The sequence below is a fragment of the Lates calcarifer genome, linkage group LG23, assembly GCF_001640805.2.
Source record: "Lates calcarifer isolate ASB-BC8 linkage group LG23, TLL_Latcal_v3, whole genome shotgun sequence".
Lineage (NCBI taxonomy): Eukaryota > Metazoa > Chordata > Actinopteri > Centropomidae > Lates > Lates calcarifer.
Window position 1 is genome coordinate 6690188 of NC_066855.1, and position 17731 is coordinate 6707918.

A 17731-nucleotide genomic window follows, 5' to 3' on the forward strand; every position below is an offset into this window, starting at 1 on the left:
TTTTTGATGCCATACTATACTATGACTTTTTTTGACCATTTTTGATGCCATACTATACTATGACTTTTTTTGACCATTTTTGATGCCATACTATACTATGACATTTTTGATATATATGACATTTTTTGACCATTTTTGACAACATTCTATACTATGATATTTTTTGCTGGTTTTTGATGCTTTTTTATGCTATGACTTTTTTGACACCTTATCATACTATGACAGTTTTTGAATCCTTACTATACTACGATATTTTTTGACTATTTTTGACGCCATACTATACTGTGATATTTTTATACTCCCCCCCTTCCCCATTTTTTCCCATGGGATACAGTCAGAATCTGGAGGCCAGTGCATGCAGACCCAACTGGGCACACTGAATCCCAACCCTAACCCCAACCCTACCCTACCTCTAATCTCATTTTCTCTTTCTTTTTACATGACAGTGATGTCAGCTTTTCAGTTCCCCAGATACCAACATGTAAATCATTTTAGTAAAACCCAAGATTATAATCCAAGTATTCAGCACCAAAGAAACCACAGTGGAAAAAAGAAACATAATAATACACTTATTTATAATTTTTTTTACGGCTAGAGTGTTCATTTCACTCTTGATCCAACAATAACTGTGTCCTCTTTCCCCCACTCTCTCTCCTCCACCCTCTTGCTAAAGATCTCATCAATCTAATCTGTATACATCCTTTCAGCAGGATCTCATCAGTAAAACAAGAGAGGTAGGAGATTGATTTCACTGTAAGCAGAGGAAAAAAACTAAATGAATGCCTCTGTGAGAAGCTATTGTGTCTTTTCTTTCTGGGAAAGAGTTCAAAAAAACATTTGGCTTAGGGATTGGAAAACTTGTTTGACACAGACACAAACATGCACAGGCTTGCCTGTATGTGTTTCTGTGGAAATATTAAAGTATGGGAATGCTTTATACGTACCAGGCATACTAGGTTTCCAGTTGTACTCAGGCCACCCGCGGATATCGTTGTTCTTGTTGTTCTCTGCCTCCAGCCATTGAATGAGAGGTTGGAAATACTGCATGAGTGGCTGGGCACTCATTTTGGGCTGGCCAGTGATCATGGTCATAGCCTCAGGCCAGGGCTTACTGAAGCCCAGCTTCATCACGTCACTGCAAACAACAACATAGGTCAGAGAGGAGGTTAGGGAAGACGTGGATCAGTCACAATAGTGTGTTCTAGAGAAGATTACACACATGGCACGAAGCATGTTTTCACCCACTGCCTGCACATAGACTAAAATCTTTCAGCTGTCAAAAGTCTACAATCTACAGTCTAAAGTGCTACAGTCATGTCTGTTCTTTCTGGAAAAGGGAAAAAACACAATATATATTGTTTTCTTGCACATTCCTAGTATGTACGCATATTTTTGAATTTGTGAAGAGAATTGAGATTTGACTGTTCTCAGGTTTTTCATGTCACAAGTGCACCAGGAGATGTTGCATAAACGGTACTTTTTTGGTAAACACTATTAGTGGTTTCACATCATTCACTGCCAACAGTGGTTATGGGAAGGTGTGTGGATGTGTGTACCAACCCCAGCAGCTTCCCAGCTTCTTTAGATTTGTAGATATCGCAGGTGTGGAGAGGCCCAACATGATTGGCAGCATCACACAGAGCTTTGTGGAACTGGAACTGGATGACGAAGCTGACAAAGTACCTGATTGAAGATCAGAACATGTACTGTCACAAGTGCATTTCAGTGCCAACAGAAACCAGAAAAATCAAGTAAACAGATAAAGCTGATACTGTTACACTGATGGCTTGTAATGGTGATTGATTTTTGTTTTTGAGCCAAGTGACTAAGTGCACAGTATGTTCTACAATATTTATCTTGTATTTATCTTATCTATCTATACTTGATTAGGGTGTGTTGAAGCAGTTATCTGTGTTCAATTATCAGGTGCCTAGTTTGTTCTGTCGAATCAGGAAAATTTACCTGACGTAGGGCACGTTAGCAGGGATGTGAAACTTTGCACCTGGGTCGAAGTCATCTTCAGTGCGGGTTACAGGTGGACACAGACCCTGGTACTTCATTCTGCAACACAAAAAAGAGGAGCAGTATAATCTGATTGCTTTTTCAGTAAATCATTTACTATTACAAGTTATTACACAGTCAGTCACTTACTAATTAACTTTAATTTTCTGGATGATAAATATTTTACATGGTAATTGTAAAAGTGCTCTTGAACTTTACCTGAGGTTCCACCACTCTTTATTGTACTCTGTCGATGGGATGCGTCCATCAAATACCTTCCATCTCCACTGGTCCATCAGGTAGCCAAAAGGTAGGAAGGCGATCTTGTCAAGTGCCATGCTCATCAGGAAGTTGATATCACTCTCTACAGGAAAGGAGAGGAACATGTAAACCATGAGCTGAACACTTTGTTGTAACATCACATGCTGCTCACGGTCAGGGTCACCCACCATGGTTGTTCTCAACTTTGTCCAAGAGGCCAATGCTCTGCAGATGTTTGGGTGTAGACACAGAAAGGGCTAGTACATCGCCGATTGCCTCGTGGAATCCAGGGTTGGCTCCATCACGGAAGGACACAGGCTGGTCTTTGTACTGCAGGAAGTACTGGACGTGGCCCATCTCGTGGTGCACCGTGATCAGGTCATCCATAGTCACAACAGTGCACTGTTTGATCCTGGAAAGACAAACAAGGCAATAATTACACCAAGGAACACAGAAATCTTACATCTTCCTGGCATCCATACACTTAGTGGTACTGAAAATGAAACAAGGTCTGTAGACATCTCGTGTTATTGGATGAATTTCAACTTTGAATTCTGCATCATTTTTGAGATGTGTGTGATTGTTACTGATACTGTGTGAAAGTATGTGCTTGTGTGTGCCTCATTATCTTCGTTGTCTGTCTTATCTCTGTACTGCTAGTTCTACTTCAGGTCTTCCTTAGAAAAGAGACCCCTATCTTAATTATATGAAGGCATTATATAAAGATTTGTGTACAATGTGTTGTATCAGTATTCATTTCAAGCAAGACCACTAAGCTTCCAGAGCAGCAATGATAGCCTACTAGTCCATTAGGTTCAGTACAAAAAAACCCAAAACATATAAATAAAATAAAATTTGCCTGAAGTCTTTTCGGTTGTAGAAGTCCCATGCTGAGGCATGGCACACCACCTGGCGCCCGTCAGACGGCTTCTCCAGCATGGACTTATCCCAAAACTCTTTTGGCATTGGTAGCAAACCAAGAGAGGTGAAAAAATTGTCTGATTCCTGGAACATCCTGGTGGCATTCCAGCCCTGCATGTAGAAAAGAAGAGTATCAGTGTTGATGTGGTGGCATGTGTGTTTAAGTAAGCAGACTGTGAGATATTCAACATATGGAAAAAGCAACAGCTGTTTTCTGCAGATGACTGCACTAAGTGTAAAGAAATTCTAATTCTAAAAGGACAGGAGGTAACATTTGTTCCCCTCAAAAATATGTTCAGTATATATACTATATTTATATATTATGTACAGTTCACGTAGGTATGAATGAGTGCTATTTTTTGCTGCTTCCATTTCTATTTATATGTAGTGCAATTAAAATCCTCTGTATTTATCCTCCTTCTGCTTAAGCCTCCACTTTGGCCCGTATCCGAGTGTTATTTTCACTCAAATAAACTGATCCTGGAACTCTGCAGCTGCATTGCGAGTGGTGGAAGAAAGGATGAGTGTGTGTGTCCTTGTGTATTAATTTGCACAGATGCTGTCATTAATCAACAGCTGATTCATGTGTTTGTTTACCTTTGCCACCATGGCCGGTGTGGCGTCAACCTGCGTGGCATCTGGGTAGGGCATGACAAGATCCATTATGCCAGACCACGTCTGTGCCCACATGTTGCCTGAAAGGATGAAGACAGGATTTATATTTCATATCTCAAAGTCTAAGAAGTTATGGGGCAACTCATTCCCTGCTCTGCCAGTGTTTAACCAAGTGGGATTTGTGACAGTGAGTCAGTCCAATCCCTAACCGTGTAGAACTGTCACACCCAATCTCACGCTTAAAGCTTCTGAAAGCAAATTAAATCCTGTCTAAATCCAAATGCATCTACAGCCAACGACAGAATATCAATGGGGTATGCTCCAGCATAAAAGAGGAGTTTTGGCTGTAGTGTTAGAATCCCTAGGATTCCATAGTGAAATACTGGCTGAGATGACCTTAATCTCAACTCTGATAACCTGTATTATAAAACAACATTTATGAAGCTGAGTAATGCTGTACTCTCACACAGTGTAACTTAATGAAATCCAGTTCAAAAACCTGCACCACTTTCAAAGACAGTTGTCTCTTGTTACTTACCCAGCAAATGAGCAGGGATGGGTCCCTTCAGGTTGATGTACTCAGGACCATATTTTTTGTACAAAGCTCTACGAACATAAGCAATGCACGTTCTGATAAAGCGGCTCCAGCTCCTTCCACAGGGACTCCAGGTCTTCTTCAAAGGTAGGGGTCTCATACAAGGAGCGCCAGAAAGCTCCATTATCAGGGTGACCTAAAGAGCACCAAGGGTAAACACTGAGACTGAATTTTAATCAAACATGTCACCTGACCAAAGCTGCATCTGAAGCAAAAAAGATACCTTCTATTAAAACTGAACGCTGGCTAAAAGTCAATAATTAAGTATATTAAGTATAATTTATATAAATATTATTGAAATGGCCAGTTTCAGCTAAAGTTACAAATTTAAAAGAAGAGTTTGATATTTTGGGAGATGCATTCTTTCACTTTTAAAGTTGTCTTCTACTGCTCTCCAAGGCTGACCTTGTATTTTTCAAAGAGCAAAGAGATCAGAGATAATATGGATGAAACATTTGCCATTTAGGGTCATACCATTGAGTGTTGCTGCTTTGTTGGCCAGTTCAACATATCTCTTGTAATCCTGACGAAGTACTTTTCCAGCAGAATCTCTCCATCCCTTCCACGCAAATAACAGTTCATCATAATCCCTGGACTCTGCCATTATCTTCTGGAGATCTGAAACACACAACACATTCATTTACTACACTAACTTACCAAGATGATGATGATGTCTTTTTTCTGATGTTTGATTTTTTCTTGTGAAATGCTTAGGGCAAGGTGATAATTATTGCTTATTACAATAATATGTTTTGGCTCTGTTTGCTCATAAATTACATTTGCTTCATTAATCACATTCATATAACTCTTAATATTAAGATTGGCATATATTTCATAGTTTTACCTGGATCCAGTGGGTGGCAAGTCCCATCATCTCTGCAGACCTCAGCCACACTGTACTTGGTCTCCATGTTGGACAGCAGAGTATTGTACTGAAAATGTAAAGACATCCACCCAATATTAAATCACACTGAAACTGTTAGCAATCCTCTGTTTTTCCATATTGACAATCAGATGGTTGCATTTTTTGCACGGCTATTGATTTTTAAGTGCAGCAGACTTGAGTTGGCGGATACTATTAAATTGCTTTGTGTTATATGACACTTCATGCCCTTATGCTCATCTCCTGGAGCTCTGTGTCTGGTCCAAAAAGAGCCACCCCCTCTGATATAACACTACAGTTTTCAAAAAATGCAATACACACCCACACAAGCAAACAAGTTCACAGGAGCTGGATCTTGCTAAGGTGTTCCACCCAAGTAGGAAAACAGGTTCAAAGAAGCCCCAGGTATTCATCCCTCTACCGTCTACAGTATATTTGAAACTCCTTTCAGTGGGTCCTTTCAGCTATTTCATATTGTACTTCATTTGATGGAGTTTAAACTTAAAGGACAACACCAAATTAGCATTTTTTGAGATTATCAGAGCACAACCAAGCATTAGGCAAAGCTTATGCTTAAAATTATTGACTGTATACATTGCAGGCATCTAATATCATAAATATATTACAAGAGACATCTGGAATATGGCCACGTCTTTTACATTTTGACAGGAAACAGCATACATTTCATATATATTGCTACTACTGTGAGGAAAGCTTAGTGCTCTTAACCTGTGTTAGTCATCGATGATCTGTGACACACTAAGTTTATTTCTGACTACCTGTAAGATTTAACTTTGTGTATTCTGGTTTAGCGCCATTACTGCTACTAGCTGCCATTTCTCCGTTCTTTCTTAATACTGAAAAAGTCTGTATATAAGTTATCAGTGTATTTTCCACATCCCTGTTGCATCCACATTTTGAAAAAATAATTGTAAATCTAAAACCATTTCCTCCGCACCTCTTCCAGCTCTGCCGGGGACAGTGCAGCCCGCTCAATGTCGCTGAGTTTTTTGATGATGCGTTTGACTGAGGGGTCCTGGAAGTCAGTGGTGTCGTACTGACGGGCCTTCTGTCCATATCTCAGGGTGTGGGCTGACATCTCCAGGTTCTTCTCAAGCTACAGAAGAATAACGAAAACTTTAAAATTTTTCTGTTTTAACATAATGTGTCAGTGGGAGACGAATGATTAAATGGATGGATGGACTAATTAAAAGATGCACAGATAGGTACATAGGTAAATAGTTAGATAGAAATGTGCATACATGGGTTGATTAGTGACTCACTGACTCAATCAATTGTTGATTCATTGACACATTTTTGATTAAGCAGTCATTTTTATTGATTCCCTGTTTTAATGCAAAAAAACAACATAAGATGCAACAGTCCTTCAGAACTGAAAGGTGACAGCTGATGCTTAAACAATCCTAAGTTGATCTCAGTGGACTCGGTCAGTCTGAAGGTCTCACCATCGCCTGCTTATTGGCTTCATTGATGTCTGTGTTGTACTTCCAGGAGGCCTCAGTATATGCATTCCACACCACTTCAGCTGTGGTGTTGTACTCATCCAGAAACTTCTTAGCATCAAGCTCATCTGTATTTTTGCCTGGTTAAACAAAGAGAAGGAGAAACCAGCTCAAACACATGATACCTACTCTAAATAAAGATCCAGGTAATTAAGTTTACGCCACCATTTCTTTATTACATCCTATTTTTAGCGTATTTCTTCTTTCTTCTGATCATGTATTTCAGCTTGTTATTCTGAAATACATGATCAATACATGTTTGTTAACCATTTATTTTACCATTAATTTTGACTAATACTCTTTGATGTGCTCTCTTACTGATATCTTCAGGGTAGCCCTCAGGGATGGGTGGGACCCAGTCGAAGTCAGGCCATCCCAAGGTCTCATTTACATTTTGCTTTTCCAGCCACTTAATAATAGGGTCAAAGTATTTCATCAGTGAGCTAGCATCCATTTTGTTGGTCCCTATTGCCTCCTGAAGCACATCAGGCCAAGGTTTGGAAGAGCCAGCCTGGAGAACTTTCCTGGAAGAGGTAAAAGGACATTTTAATACATCTTTACTAATTCCATAAACCATCACTGTGGACAATGGAGGCCCAATGAGATCACATACTTTAAGATGGCGCCTGCTTCTTTGGAGCGGTAGATGTCACATGTGTGCAAAGGACCAGTGTGTTTCGCTGCTTCGCATAGTTTTTCATGAAACTGGAACTGCAGGATGAAGCTGACAAAATACCTACGGGGGGTAAAAGAATCATAGCTTCAGTGCATCCCAATTACTATATTACTACAAATGTTTGAGAACATTTCATTAAAATTACTAAAAGAAAAATACCATGATTAGACTTGAGAGAAGAAGAAAAAACAGAGATCATTGTAGCATAGGTCACATACAAATGATTTAAGTTTGTTACAGCTAAGTAGATAAAATAATGTCATCTACTATAAAACAGTAACTAGAAATACTAAAATGCTAAAAATATCTGTTGTCTGCTATATATATATATATATATATATATATATATATATTATATATATATATATATATATATATATATATATATATATATATATATATATGACTACCCTCCCCTACTGTTAAAGAATAAGGGGTCAGATCTTACTACTAGGCCCCCTGCCTCTTCAAAAAGCTTCCTGCTATTGTTGGGTTGCTGCATTGTTTAAAACCACACTCAAATGCCAGGAATTCAGTCTACAGCACATAAATCCCCAGCTCACCAGCCATTCCTGCATGTTCCTGCATGCATGCAATCAGGCAGCTAAAAAAATACAAATGCCTGTCAAGAAAATATCAATAGCCAAAGCCGGTTGTCTTTATCCTTCCTATTACACAGTGGTGTGGGTGAAACAGGATGCTACCTGATATATGGTGTGTTTCCAGGGATGTGGTATTTTGCCCCAGCATCAAAGTGCTCCTCTGTACGTCTGGTGGGTGGGCAAATACCTTGATATTTTGTCCTATAAAAACAAATAAGAAACAGGGGGATTTAAATCATACGCACATGTGGTTACATAAGACATAAGTTCTGGAGTTTCTCAGCCTGTAATGATTATCGTTGTTTTGTTTGTTAAGTTTAAGTGTCAGTTGGGTATGTGTGCTCTTTTCCCAGGAATGGGACTCGTTAAGTCTCACAAAGCTGTGAAGGGGTTGTGGAATATCTCACTGACCATTCAGTATCATTTCCTTATCAGCCGGATTGCAGCTCCCATTGGCTTTACAGAACTTAATAGCTCTGTTTAAAGCCACTTAACTGTTGATACATTCTCACTGGTCTCTAAGCATTGTTTTTTTGCCGTTGCTCAGCACCAAAAAGCAGACAAAGTTAGCAACAAGCTGGTGAACATAGTGGAGCTCCAACTTCTCTGGACGTGCTAGATGCATAGCTTCATATTTATTGTGCAGACATGAGAGTAGTATCAGTCTTCTCATCTAACATTCAGCAATAAAGTGAATAAGTGTACTTCCCAAAAATTTGTGTAATATACTTGTAAATATATTAAGCATGTGCATAAATGCCTACCTGAGGTACCACCAGTCAGAGTTGTACCGCTCCTTAGGAGTGCTTCCACTGAAGACGCCCCATCTCCACTGGTCAATGAGATAGCCAAAGGGCAAGAAGGCAATCTTCTCCAGAGCCATCTTCAACAGGTAGTTGATATCGGTTTCTGAAGAAAGGCAACACAGCATTTAATTTTTTAAAACACATTTTATAATGAATAACATATTTAAACATTCATCATAATTTGGTTCTGTCAGAGGGTAATTCAGTGGATTGGATTTTGTTATTTTATATATTTCTGTTGTAGTCTCTTTACCAGCATCAGAGGTCACAGATTCCAGTAGATTAATGGTATGCAGATGCTTGGGTGTGGAAACGGACAGAGACAAAACATCGCCGATAGCCTCATGAAAACCAGGGTTGGCTCCACGACGGTAGCCTACAGGCTGGTCCTTGTACTGCAGGTAATACTGGATGTGACCCATCTCGTGGTGTACAGTGAAGAGCTGCTCCATCGTCACTGTGGTGCACTGCTTGATCCTACAGAGGATGAAACATCAATATAACTAACTAATTAATAACTTTATTTTTAGTAAGTAAGTTTTATCAACAAGATTAGAAATCTGTGTATTAACCAAAGGTTAAAGTTAATTCCTTAAAGGACCAGTGTGTAGGATTTAGTGACATCTAGCTGGGAGAATGTAGATTGCAGCCAAATGACTACCCCACAGCCCTCCCTTTTTAGGACTGTTGGAGAGTCTACAGTTGCCGTCAGGTACTGCATTGACTAGTTTGTAAAGTGAAGAGGTTTGTTTATATAGCCATATTTAGATAATGTTTAGGTTAATAGCCAACATGTACTCTCTCATGGACATAATATTGCAGAAGACCCTACAAAGAGTCACTGTGTGGTTCAGTTTGTCCATTCTGGGCTACTGTAAAAACATAGTTGCACAACATGACAGACTCTGTGGAAGAGGATGCACTCAAATGGCTCATTCTGAGTGAACAAAAACACATCAATTATTAGGTTTAGGTGATTATAGCCTACACAAATAAAAACATACCTGTATATATTATATTGATATTGATCCCTGTAAATGTTACACATTGGTCCTTTAAATATTGTCACTGCAGTCCATAAGTGACTATTTTGTGTATTTATTTTTGTGTACTTTGTGCATTTAAGTGAAGATCTTGTGTTCAGTGAACAGTAATCACAATACATCTTTATCTGTTTTCAGATTTTATATTGAATGAAGTGTAACTTTATCCCACTAAATAACCAACTTGCAACTAAATTGCTAAGTTTTACCTGAAGTCTTTGCGGTTGTAAAAGTCCCAGGCAGATGCATGGCACACCACCTCCCGACCTTCAGGCTTCACCAGCATGGACTCATCCCAGAACTCCTGAGGCATCGGCTCTAAATCCAGAGAGGTGAAGAACTCCTCGGCCACACGAAACATGTGTGTGGCATTGTAGCCCTGTGAAGAGAAAACAGTCACACAGGTCACAATTCACCTTTGTGCCATCTGACAAAACTATAATCACTTGCAGTATAAACAGAAAAAGAGTTGGATTTATGAGATTTCTGTTTGCTGGTGGTATATTTCTGCTAGTGAGGTCACCATGTGCAAGAACTACATTCAACCCTAATGGCACAAAATATTTTTCCGCTACACTTACTTGTCTGACCATTTCATCAGTCACATCCATGTTAGGTTTGTCAGGAAATGGGATCATCATACCATAAATATTATTCCAGGTCTGGGCCCACATATTTCCTGAGGGTGAGGAGGAAAACACACTTAAGCAACGATTCTGACTCATTATGCGATACTCCTCACATAGGCACTGTAGGAAATGCCAACATGCAGTATGTTCATTCATAGTAATGAGATAAACACAAAAGCTACTTGCGCATGAGTACTGCCTGAGTATGCATCTTAATGCTCTGAACTCATATTGTCCCTTTAATTATACTCTAGGCCTTTATTTATTAATGACTGTTTATGTTGGGACTGTATGACTGGCTAACTCTAATATTTTAATTTTTGCCAAGGTTAATAATATTTGCTTTGGACCCTACTTTTGACTTGTTTCCACTGTATCCTGTTCCAAGTTGGTAAAATAGCAGATTTGTTATGACAGCAAATTGCCTTATGAATCTTTCATTCATGATCTCTCTTAGAAAGTCTCTTTTGCGTCTTTGTGACACTAAAGGAATCTAGAGTGAAAAATGAATTGGTGATGTATTGAGACACATGCTAACTCATGACACACTGGAAAGAATGAATAACTTTAATGTTCTGAAGTGTGGATACAGTTCACCAAAATCAATGGAGCAACAGCAAAATGCCCCCTCCAATTAATTTTTATACAATCCCTTATGTAATGTAGTATATATCAACGACCTCTGTCAGCAGATTGTGTATGTTAGCAACATAAAAATGTTCTGTTGTACCTAGCAGGTGGGCAGGGATAGGTCCTTTAAGGATTGATGTACTTAGGACCATATTGGTTGTAGAGCTGGCGGCGCACAAAGGCATGCAGGTTCTGGTAGAGGGGCTCAATGGTCCTGTAGAGTTTCTCTAAATCCTGCTCAAAGGTCTCAGTCTCATACCAAGACCGCCAGTCAGCTCCAGTGTCCGCAAATCCTAAACAGGACAAAATGTTAATGTTGTTTCCCTAAGTTTTTCATGCTCTTTTTCTTGCTCTTTCCCTACTTCTCTAAGTCATTTCTACTCCTTTGCTCCCCTTATTCATTCTTTATGTCATTGATATTGAATTAATTACTTAGCTGTAGCATTAATAAGATTGTGCTTTCAGTGACAAAGGTCAAGTTCTTACCATCAGCTTGGGAGGCTTTGTTGCTGAGCTCCACAAACCTGGGGTAGTACTGCTTGAGAGGTACACCTGATGCATTGTGCCAGCCCTCCCAGACATACAACAGCCTCTTGTAGCTCCTGGAGTTGGCCATGATATCTGTGAGATCTGGAAAAACATCAAAAAGAAAATGACAAAATATCACAGGAGGCTCTGCCAATCTGGAGGACAAACAGAAAGTACATCAAGTTTTTACAAAAACAGTTAAGATGCATTAGTGTTTAGATGACTCCGTGCTCCACACTCTATCAGCAGGAAAAGGCTAGAATACACACATTATCCAAGAGATTAGGACTGAGTTATGACAACTACATGATATTCTGGGCATCATGGAAAAACAACATTTATCTTCAAAATGCCGGAAGTAGGAAATAAAGGTGAGAAAAGGGTGAAAGTTGAGGATCATGTTAGACTGTTGGAATGGCAGAAAAAGAGATGACTGACAGTCTGTTTGTTGTTTTAATGACAGCAATGCTTTTGTTGTGAAGGGATGTGCCAGATACTTTGAGTAACCCTGTTCTGTGTGTTTCTAAGATTAACCAACAGTAATTGAGTTTAATTAGGGTCACGAGTAAACGCTTTTTAGTAGAAATAACTGTTTTTGCTCTACCTGTGGTACAGTGTGTGTTGACAAGCATTTTTCACAATTATTTCTAGCAGCCGTTGCTGAAAAAGCACAGGGGCCATTGTTCACAATACGTGATTGAACCACTCAAAGTTCCTGATGTTGTTTTTATAGCTTTTTACTCAACACCCATGGGCACATCCATAACACTTCCTTTGGAGACCTCTCTGAAGTCATTTTGCCCATCCTGTTACTTTTCCAAGAGCCGATAAGATCTTAACCACTTACAACTGTTGTTGTTCCAAAGACTTCCCCTGTACATTGTTGCTTATATTCCTGAAAACTGCTGTGTATCATATAATGCACTCATTCTGAGCCCCAAACGATGTATTTATACTGTATTTACTCACGGGGTTCCAAGCTCCAGCTTACGTTTGGCTCTGGATGCACCTTGGATGTTGAATAAATATTGTCCATAGTGCTGAGAATGGTGTTGTACTGCAGAAAGAGAAATAGATTTGAAATCATTCTTTGAGGTTCAAAAGGAGTCAACACTAATAGAGTGACGAAAATACAATTAGAAGAACTCACAGTACATTTCCCATTAAAAATATGAAACAGAAACAAACCTCCTCTCTTTCTTTCTGGAGCAGGTTGGCAGCTCCTAGCATCATGATCTTTTCCATCAATTTCTTGTCACTGCTGGAAAGAGAGTTGAGAAGCTCACGTGTGAAGACCTGCTTGGCCTTTAACCCCCAGGCTTCTGAGAATGCTTGCTCTTCAAGGGCTGCATTTACCTAAAGTTGAGAGGAGGATGAGGTGAATAACAGTGATATGGTGGATCTCTCCAATTCAGCAATAACAATATCAAGAAACAAAGATCTAAAATTTCAGTGCTGTAATGAAAATGTAGCATTGGCCATTTCACTTCTTTATGCCTTCAAGTTTTTACAAACAAACAAAAAAAAGGTCTTGTAACTACTATGTAGTTGGTCATTACTTTTGCAGTATTGATGTGCCAAGAGTAAATGGTGGGCAGAAATGAGAGTACTTGTATCAGATTTCTTGACTGTGTTGGAAAGGTTGTCAAGAAATTCTGCACATATTTTCATGTTTGTTTACCCATTGACTTTTGGTCTAGTGTCAACATAAGGTTGAAATGTTTGGTTTTTAGTGAAATACCTTTACAACTATTCAATGAATTGCCATTGTATTTGGCATGGACATTCATGGTGCCCAGAGGATGAATCCTAATGACTTTAGTTATCTCCTGACTTTTCCTCCAATGCTCAGGTTTTCACCTACAGTATTCACCTATCCACTAAAATGTCTTCAAGATGGATTGGCACAAATTTTATACAGACATTTATGGCCCCTAGAGGATTAATCCTACAGATTTCAGTGATTCACTGAATTTTCTTGTAAACGCCATCAGAAGTTTGACACTTGTGGCTCACAGAGAAATGTCTCAACAACTGTTGGATGGATTACCATGCAATTTGATACAGGCATTCACAGTCTTCTTACACTTTGATGTTCCTCTGACTTTTGATTTCATGCCATCATTATGACAAAATTTCAGTTTCTCCAATAGTTTGGTTTCCTTATCTAATAGTTTGGTTTTCTAAACAATAACCAATACAGCCTCATAGAGCCTTACAGTGTTAGTATTGTTATTTAACTCCCATTCCTACAACATGCCTTTATCTGTGGCTCAATGTTCTTCAACAGCTGTATCAACATATCCTCCCTCTGAGATCAATAATGTGCTCTATCTGTCTATTGGCAGCAAGGACAGAACAGCAAAATAACACTCACTCAGTGATAATATTTTAACAAAATGTCTTTGTCGTTGAAATACACATGCTCCTATGTGGCCTCAATGAATCTCTAGAGCCTTTCTTTATGGCACTCTAGAAGGTCACAGACATATGCGTTTTCAGTATATAATTACAGCACTGGAAGGAATAGATGGAGTCAAGGTTGCTATAGCGCGCTGAATGGGTAGTACACTGACATTGATTTGCTCCTATTCAAAATAAAGAACTACTGCTGTATGGTTACAGCACCACGTGTTCCATATATTGCATCATTTTATTTTTCTGAAGAAAAAACGGGTGCTTTTTCATGTTGCAAAACTACATTATGAATCATGTTACAGATTGGAAACACAAACTGCACTGTAAAGCATGCTATTTTTTATCAAAATATCTGCACACACCCTAATGCTGATGTAACCAGACCAATGAGTTAATCCATACGCCTCAAGAGTTGCTCTACACTGATCCTGAAAAAACTGACATAACAGTGGTTTGTCTCAATTGGTCTTTTTCCTAATCATTTTTTCCAGCCTGCCAACAACCACCCATCCACTTAGATAATCACCTTTTCAACATATAATAAAGGCTGGAATGCATTTTTGCTGAATTTCTTTCACTCAAGGTCTTTCTGTTATACAAGCTGTAATGTGTTTTACAGTGTTACAGTGACTTGCACTCTATCAACAATTCTTCTTGCTCATTTACCCTTTAAACACATAACCTGTGTATGTAAGTGGATTTCATTCCAGTTCTTCTTTCCCCTCACTTGAAGTCACCACACAGTACAAATTTCACATTCAGGTTGCATGAAAAAAAAAAACAGCAATATGCAGTGAAATAAATGACTGAGCCTTGAAGGCAGCTGGTACACCATTCTGGGGTTCAAAGGACATCAGTCATTGATATCCACTCTCATCAGTTTTTATTCAGCATAATTAGAAGCCTGTGAACTGATCTTCATTCTGTTTGATCCTCTGCACCCTCACCTCAGAAGGTGCATGGACTCAACAGGAAATGTGGGTGTGTGTGCATTTGCATGTTCACTTTGTGTGCAGGTATATGTTGTAATTAAATCCATTTCTGTTCTGCAGTACACTTCACAGTACATTCTATTGTAATGAACTTACGTAAGTTACAGTGCAGCATAAGTGAAATGCCACTATTAGAAAACTTGTCTGTCAGGCTGAATGGTCGTGCCCCCTGCACCTACCTTCCTCCTTCCTTCCCATGCCTGTCAGATGGAGCTCATTGCGCTGATTCACTTTGATCCTATCTTTGAACTAGCTTAAAAAAAAATTGCGCTCATACATGGCAACTACAAGCGTGCTCATCTTTCTCGTTACATCCCGGATACATTCACGAGAGCAGAACGCATTCTGCAGCCTGAGCCTGTTGACACTGGTGTGGTTACACCTGTTCAGTGTGTTAGAGGAGTCCAGTTGTCCTGCTGTGACAGCTGTCCAAGCACACATGAAAAAAGACAGGCTTTGTGCTGAGTATGTCAGTTTGACAATTTGCTTTCATAACTTTGTATATGACTGAGTAAGCTTGCACTGTTCTCACATGCCTGTGAATATGAGAGTGTTGACGCTTGTGTCTGAAGGCAAGTAAACACTCTTTCACACCTCTACAATTTCACTGGCTCCTACAACCTCCTGCCTGGCAGTACTTTCATCCTGCTTTATTGCCTGGTATCCACTCTTCCTTATCTTCAGTTTTTTATGCAAACTCCTTAGGCATATGGTGAAACTCTGAAACCGTTGCAATTTGCTATTTATCTACACTGAAATTCCTGTATAACAGAGACACTTTATCGACTTCCATTATTGTCACATTGGACTATAAAGACTATCCTGTAGTGGGTGCGTCCATCTGGAGAAAGTGTATTAAGTAGAAAATATCATAAAACAGGCAGTTAAACAAATAAATAGCCAAATAATGGCCCGCAAGACCCCCTAGAAATTTATTCAAAACTTGAAGACGTTCGCACCACAGGCATTCAGATGTGTTTTATATTTTCAGTGACACACAAGCTGAGTTGGCTGCGTTGGGAGGAAACTGAGCATGTAATTCTGGAGAGAGATGAATAGGGGTGAGCTCCAAATGAAGCACAGATCAGCTCCACAGAAACCCTTGACCATGCATGCATTTGTGGTGATGAGGTGTCAGCACTGAGCTAAAGTAAACTGAGCTAAATGGGCATACCAGCATGAAAGAAAGGGTCAGCTAATGCATCACCCTAGCAAGCTTAAGACTCCAGGAGTTGTCCTACCTGAAGCATGGAGTTGTGCTCTGTTATGTTGGTGTTGTAGTTCCAGCTGGCAGAAACGCTGTGAAATAACACCTCCTCAAGCAGTGCTGTTGTAGTCACTGAGGAACCTTAGTGCATCATCCGTGGTATTTGTATATTCCCCTGGCAGCCAGGTTGCTGGCAGAGCCACACACAGTCCCAGGACTGGCAGCAGCAGCAGCACAGACCACAGAAACCTGTCCACACCAGTGCCCATGGCTGGCTCCCACCAAAGAACAAGTGGAGGAGAAAACCTGAATGTGGAAGAGTTGGGTGGAAGGGCTAAAAATACACTTGCTTCAACGAAGTGAGAGTACACCTTCCCCCTGGAGCTGTTGTCTCATCTACTCCTTCACTGCTCCCTGCTTAGACTCCCAGCTTGGCTGCTGGTGAAATGCACAGAAGCCAAAGCGAACCTGTTTTTAAGTGCCAGTTTAACCCAGCCCACACTTCTCTTCAGCCTTCCCTCTTACCACTTCACCACTTTCCTGCTTACCATTTCCCCAGTTCCCTTCTTTCCCTCCCTTCTTTTTTCTGTTTACCCGCCTGCCAGGATTAATTCGGCTGGCAGTATCTTTGATCAGATTGCAGTTTCTATAACTGTTAAAGATGAGAGATAAGATATGACACACAAGCTCAGTGTGCCTGCCTGCCTGCCTGCCTGCCTGCAGAGTGGCGGCTCCTCAATAACCGGCACTGGAGTGTCTGGCGAGGGACTCCGCATACTTTGCTCTCAGTTCCCTCCTTCAGCCTAGTGACAACAGAGGGAGGGGGAGTTATAAAGACGGGGGAAATGAAAGAAAGAGGGGATAGGGGAATAAAATGGTGTGGGGGCTGAAGGTTAAAAAGGCTTGACGAGATTAGCAGAAAGAGTGAGATAGAAGCACAAAGCGGTGAAAGGGGCTCACCTTTCATGCACAATCTGAGCTTTATTCAACACAGCTTTCTCTCCCTAATCAAAGGAGAAAATAATTCAAAGCATTCCCACACTAAATTTATCCCTATTAATCATTTAAAGTCTGCAAAAGCCCAGGAAAGATTATTTTAAAGAAGATGCCATTATTATTTGGTTTAACTGCAGAGACCGCTGACAGTTCTTTTGAAAGAATGAGGAGGTTCACAGCTGTCAAGCAGAGGAGGGATTTTCAAGCTGTTTCCATTCTTGGCATCCTTATGGTAAAAATCCAAAGTGTACACTCCTGCTATACCGTACCATATTGTAAGCCCTACTTTGTTGGCTTTTATCTGTTGCCTGATTAGTAGTAGTGGAACATTCATTAAATAAAGGGGGTGGAGGGGTGATTCCATGGAGCAGTTTATTTTCTCCACTTCAGGGAATAAGAAACATC

The 17731-nt window shown here is 39.9% G+C and overlaps 1 protein-coding gene across 1 annotated transcript in view; it reads right to left on the reverse strand.

Annotated features, from left to right (window-relative positions):
• ace (angiotensin I converting enzyme (peptidyl-dipeptidase A) 1) overlaps positions 1–16871 on the reverse strand; it is a 27783-nt gene extending 10912 nt beyond the window's left edge. The window contains 27 exon segments of the mRNA XM_018665003.2: positions 945–1135; positions 1561–1683; positions 1963–2061; positions 2221–2365; positions 2451–2674; positions 3122–3294; positions 3781–3878; positions 4337–4418; positions 4420–4529; positions 4868–5011; positions 5238–5325; positions 6235–6393; positions 6743–6879; positions 7118–7323; positions 7413–7535; positions 8180–8278; positions 8842–8986; positions 9137–9360; positions 10136–10305; positions 10508–10605; positions 11286–11316; positions 11318–11478; positions 11672–11815; positions 12683–12770; positions 12902–13069; positions 16365–16442; positions 16444–16871. Coding sequence (XP_018520519.1) covers positions 945–1135; positions 1561–1683; positions 1963–2061; positions 2221–2365; positions 2451–2674; positions 3122–3294; positions 3781–3878; positions 4337–4418; positions 4420–4529; positions 4868–5011; positions 5238–5325; positions 6235–6393; positions 6743–6879; positions 7118–7323; positions 7413–7535; positions 8180–8278; positions 8842–8986; positions 9137–9360; positions 10136–10305; positions 10508–10605; positions 11286–11316; positions 11318–11478; positions 11672–11815; positions 12683–12770; positions 12902–13069; positions 16365–16442; positions 16444–16599 — 3664 coding nt within the window. The 5' untranslated portion in view covers positions 16600–16871.
• Between the last annotated feature and the right edge of the window lie 860 nt (positions 16872–17731).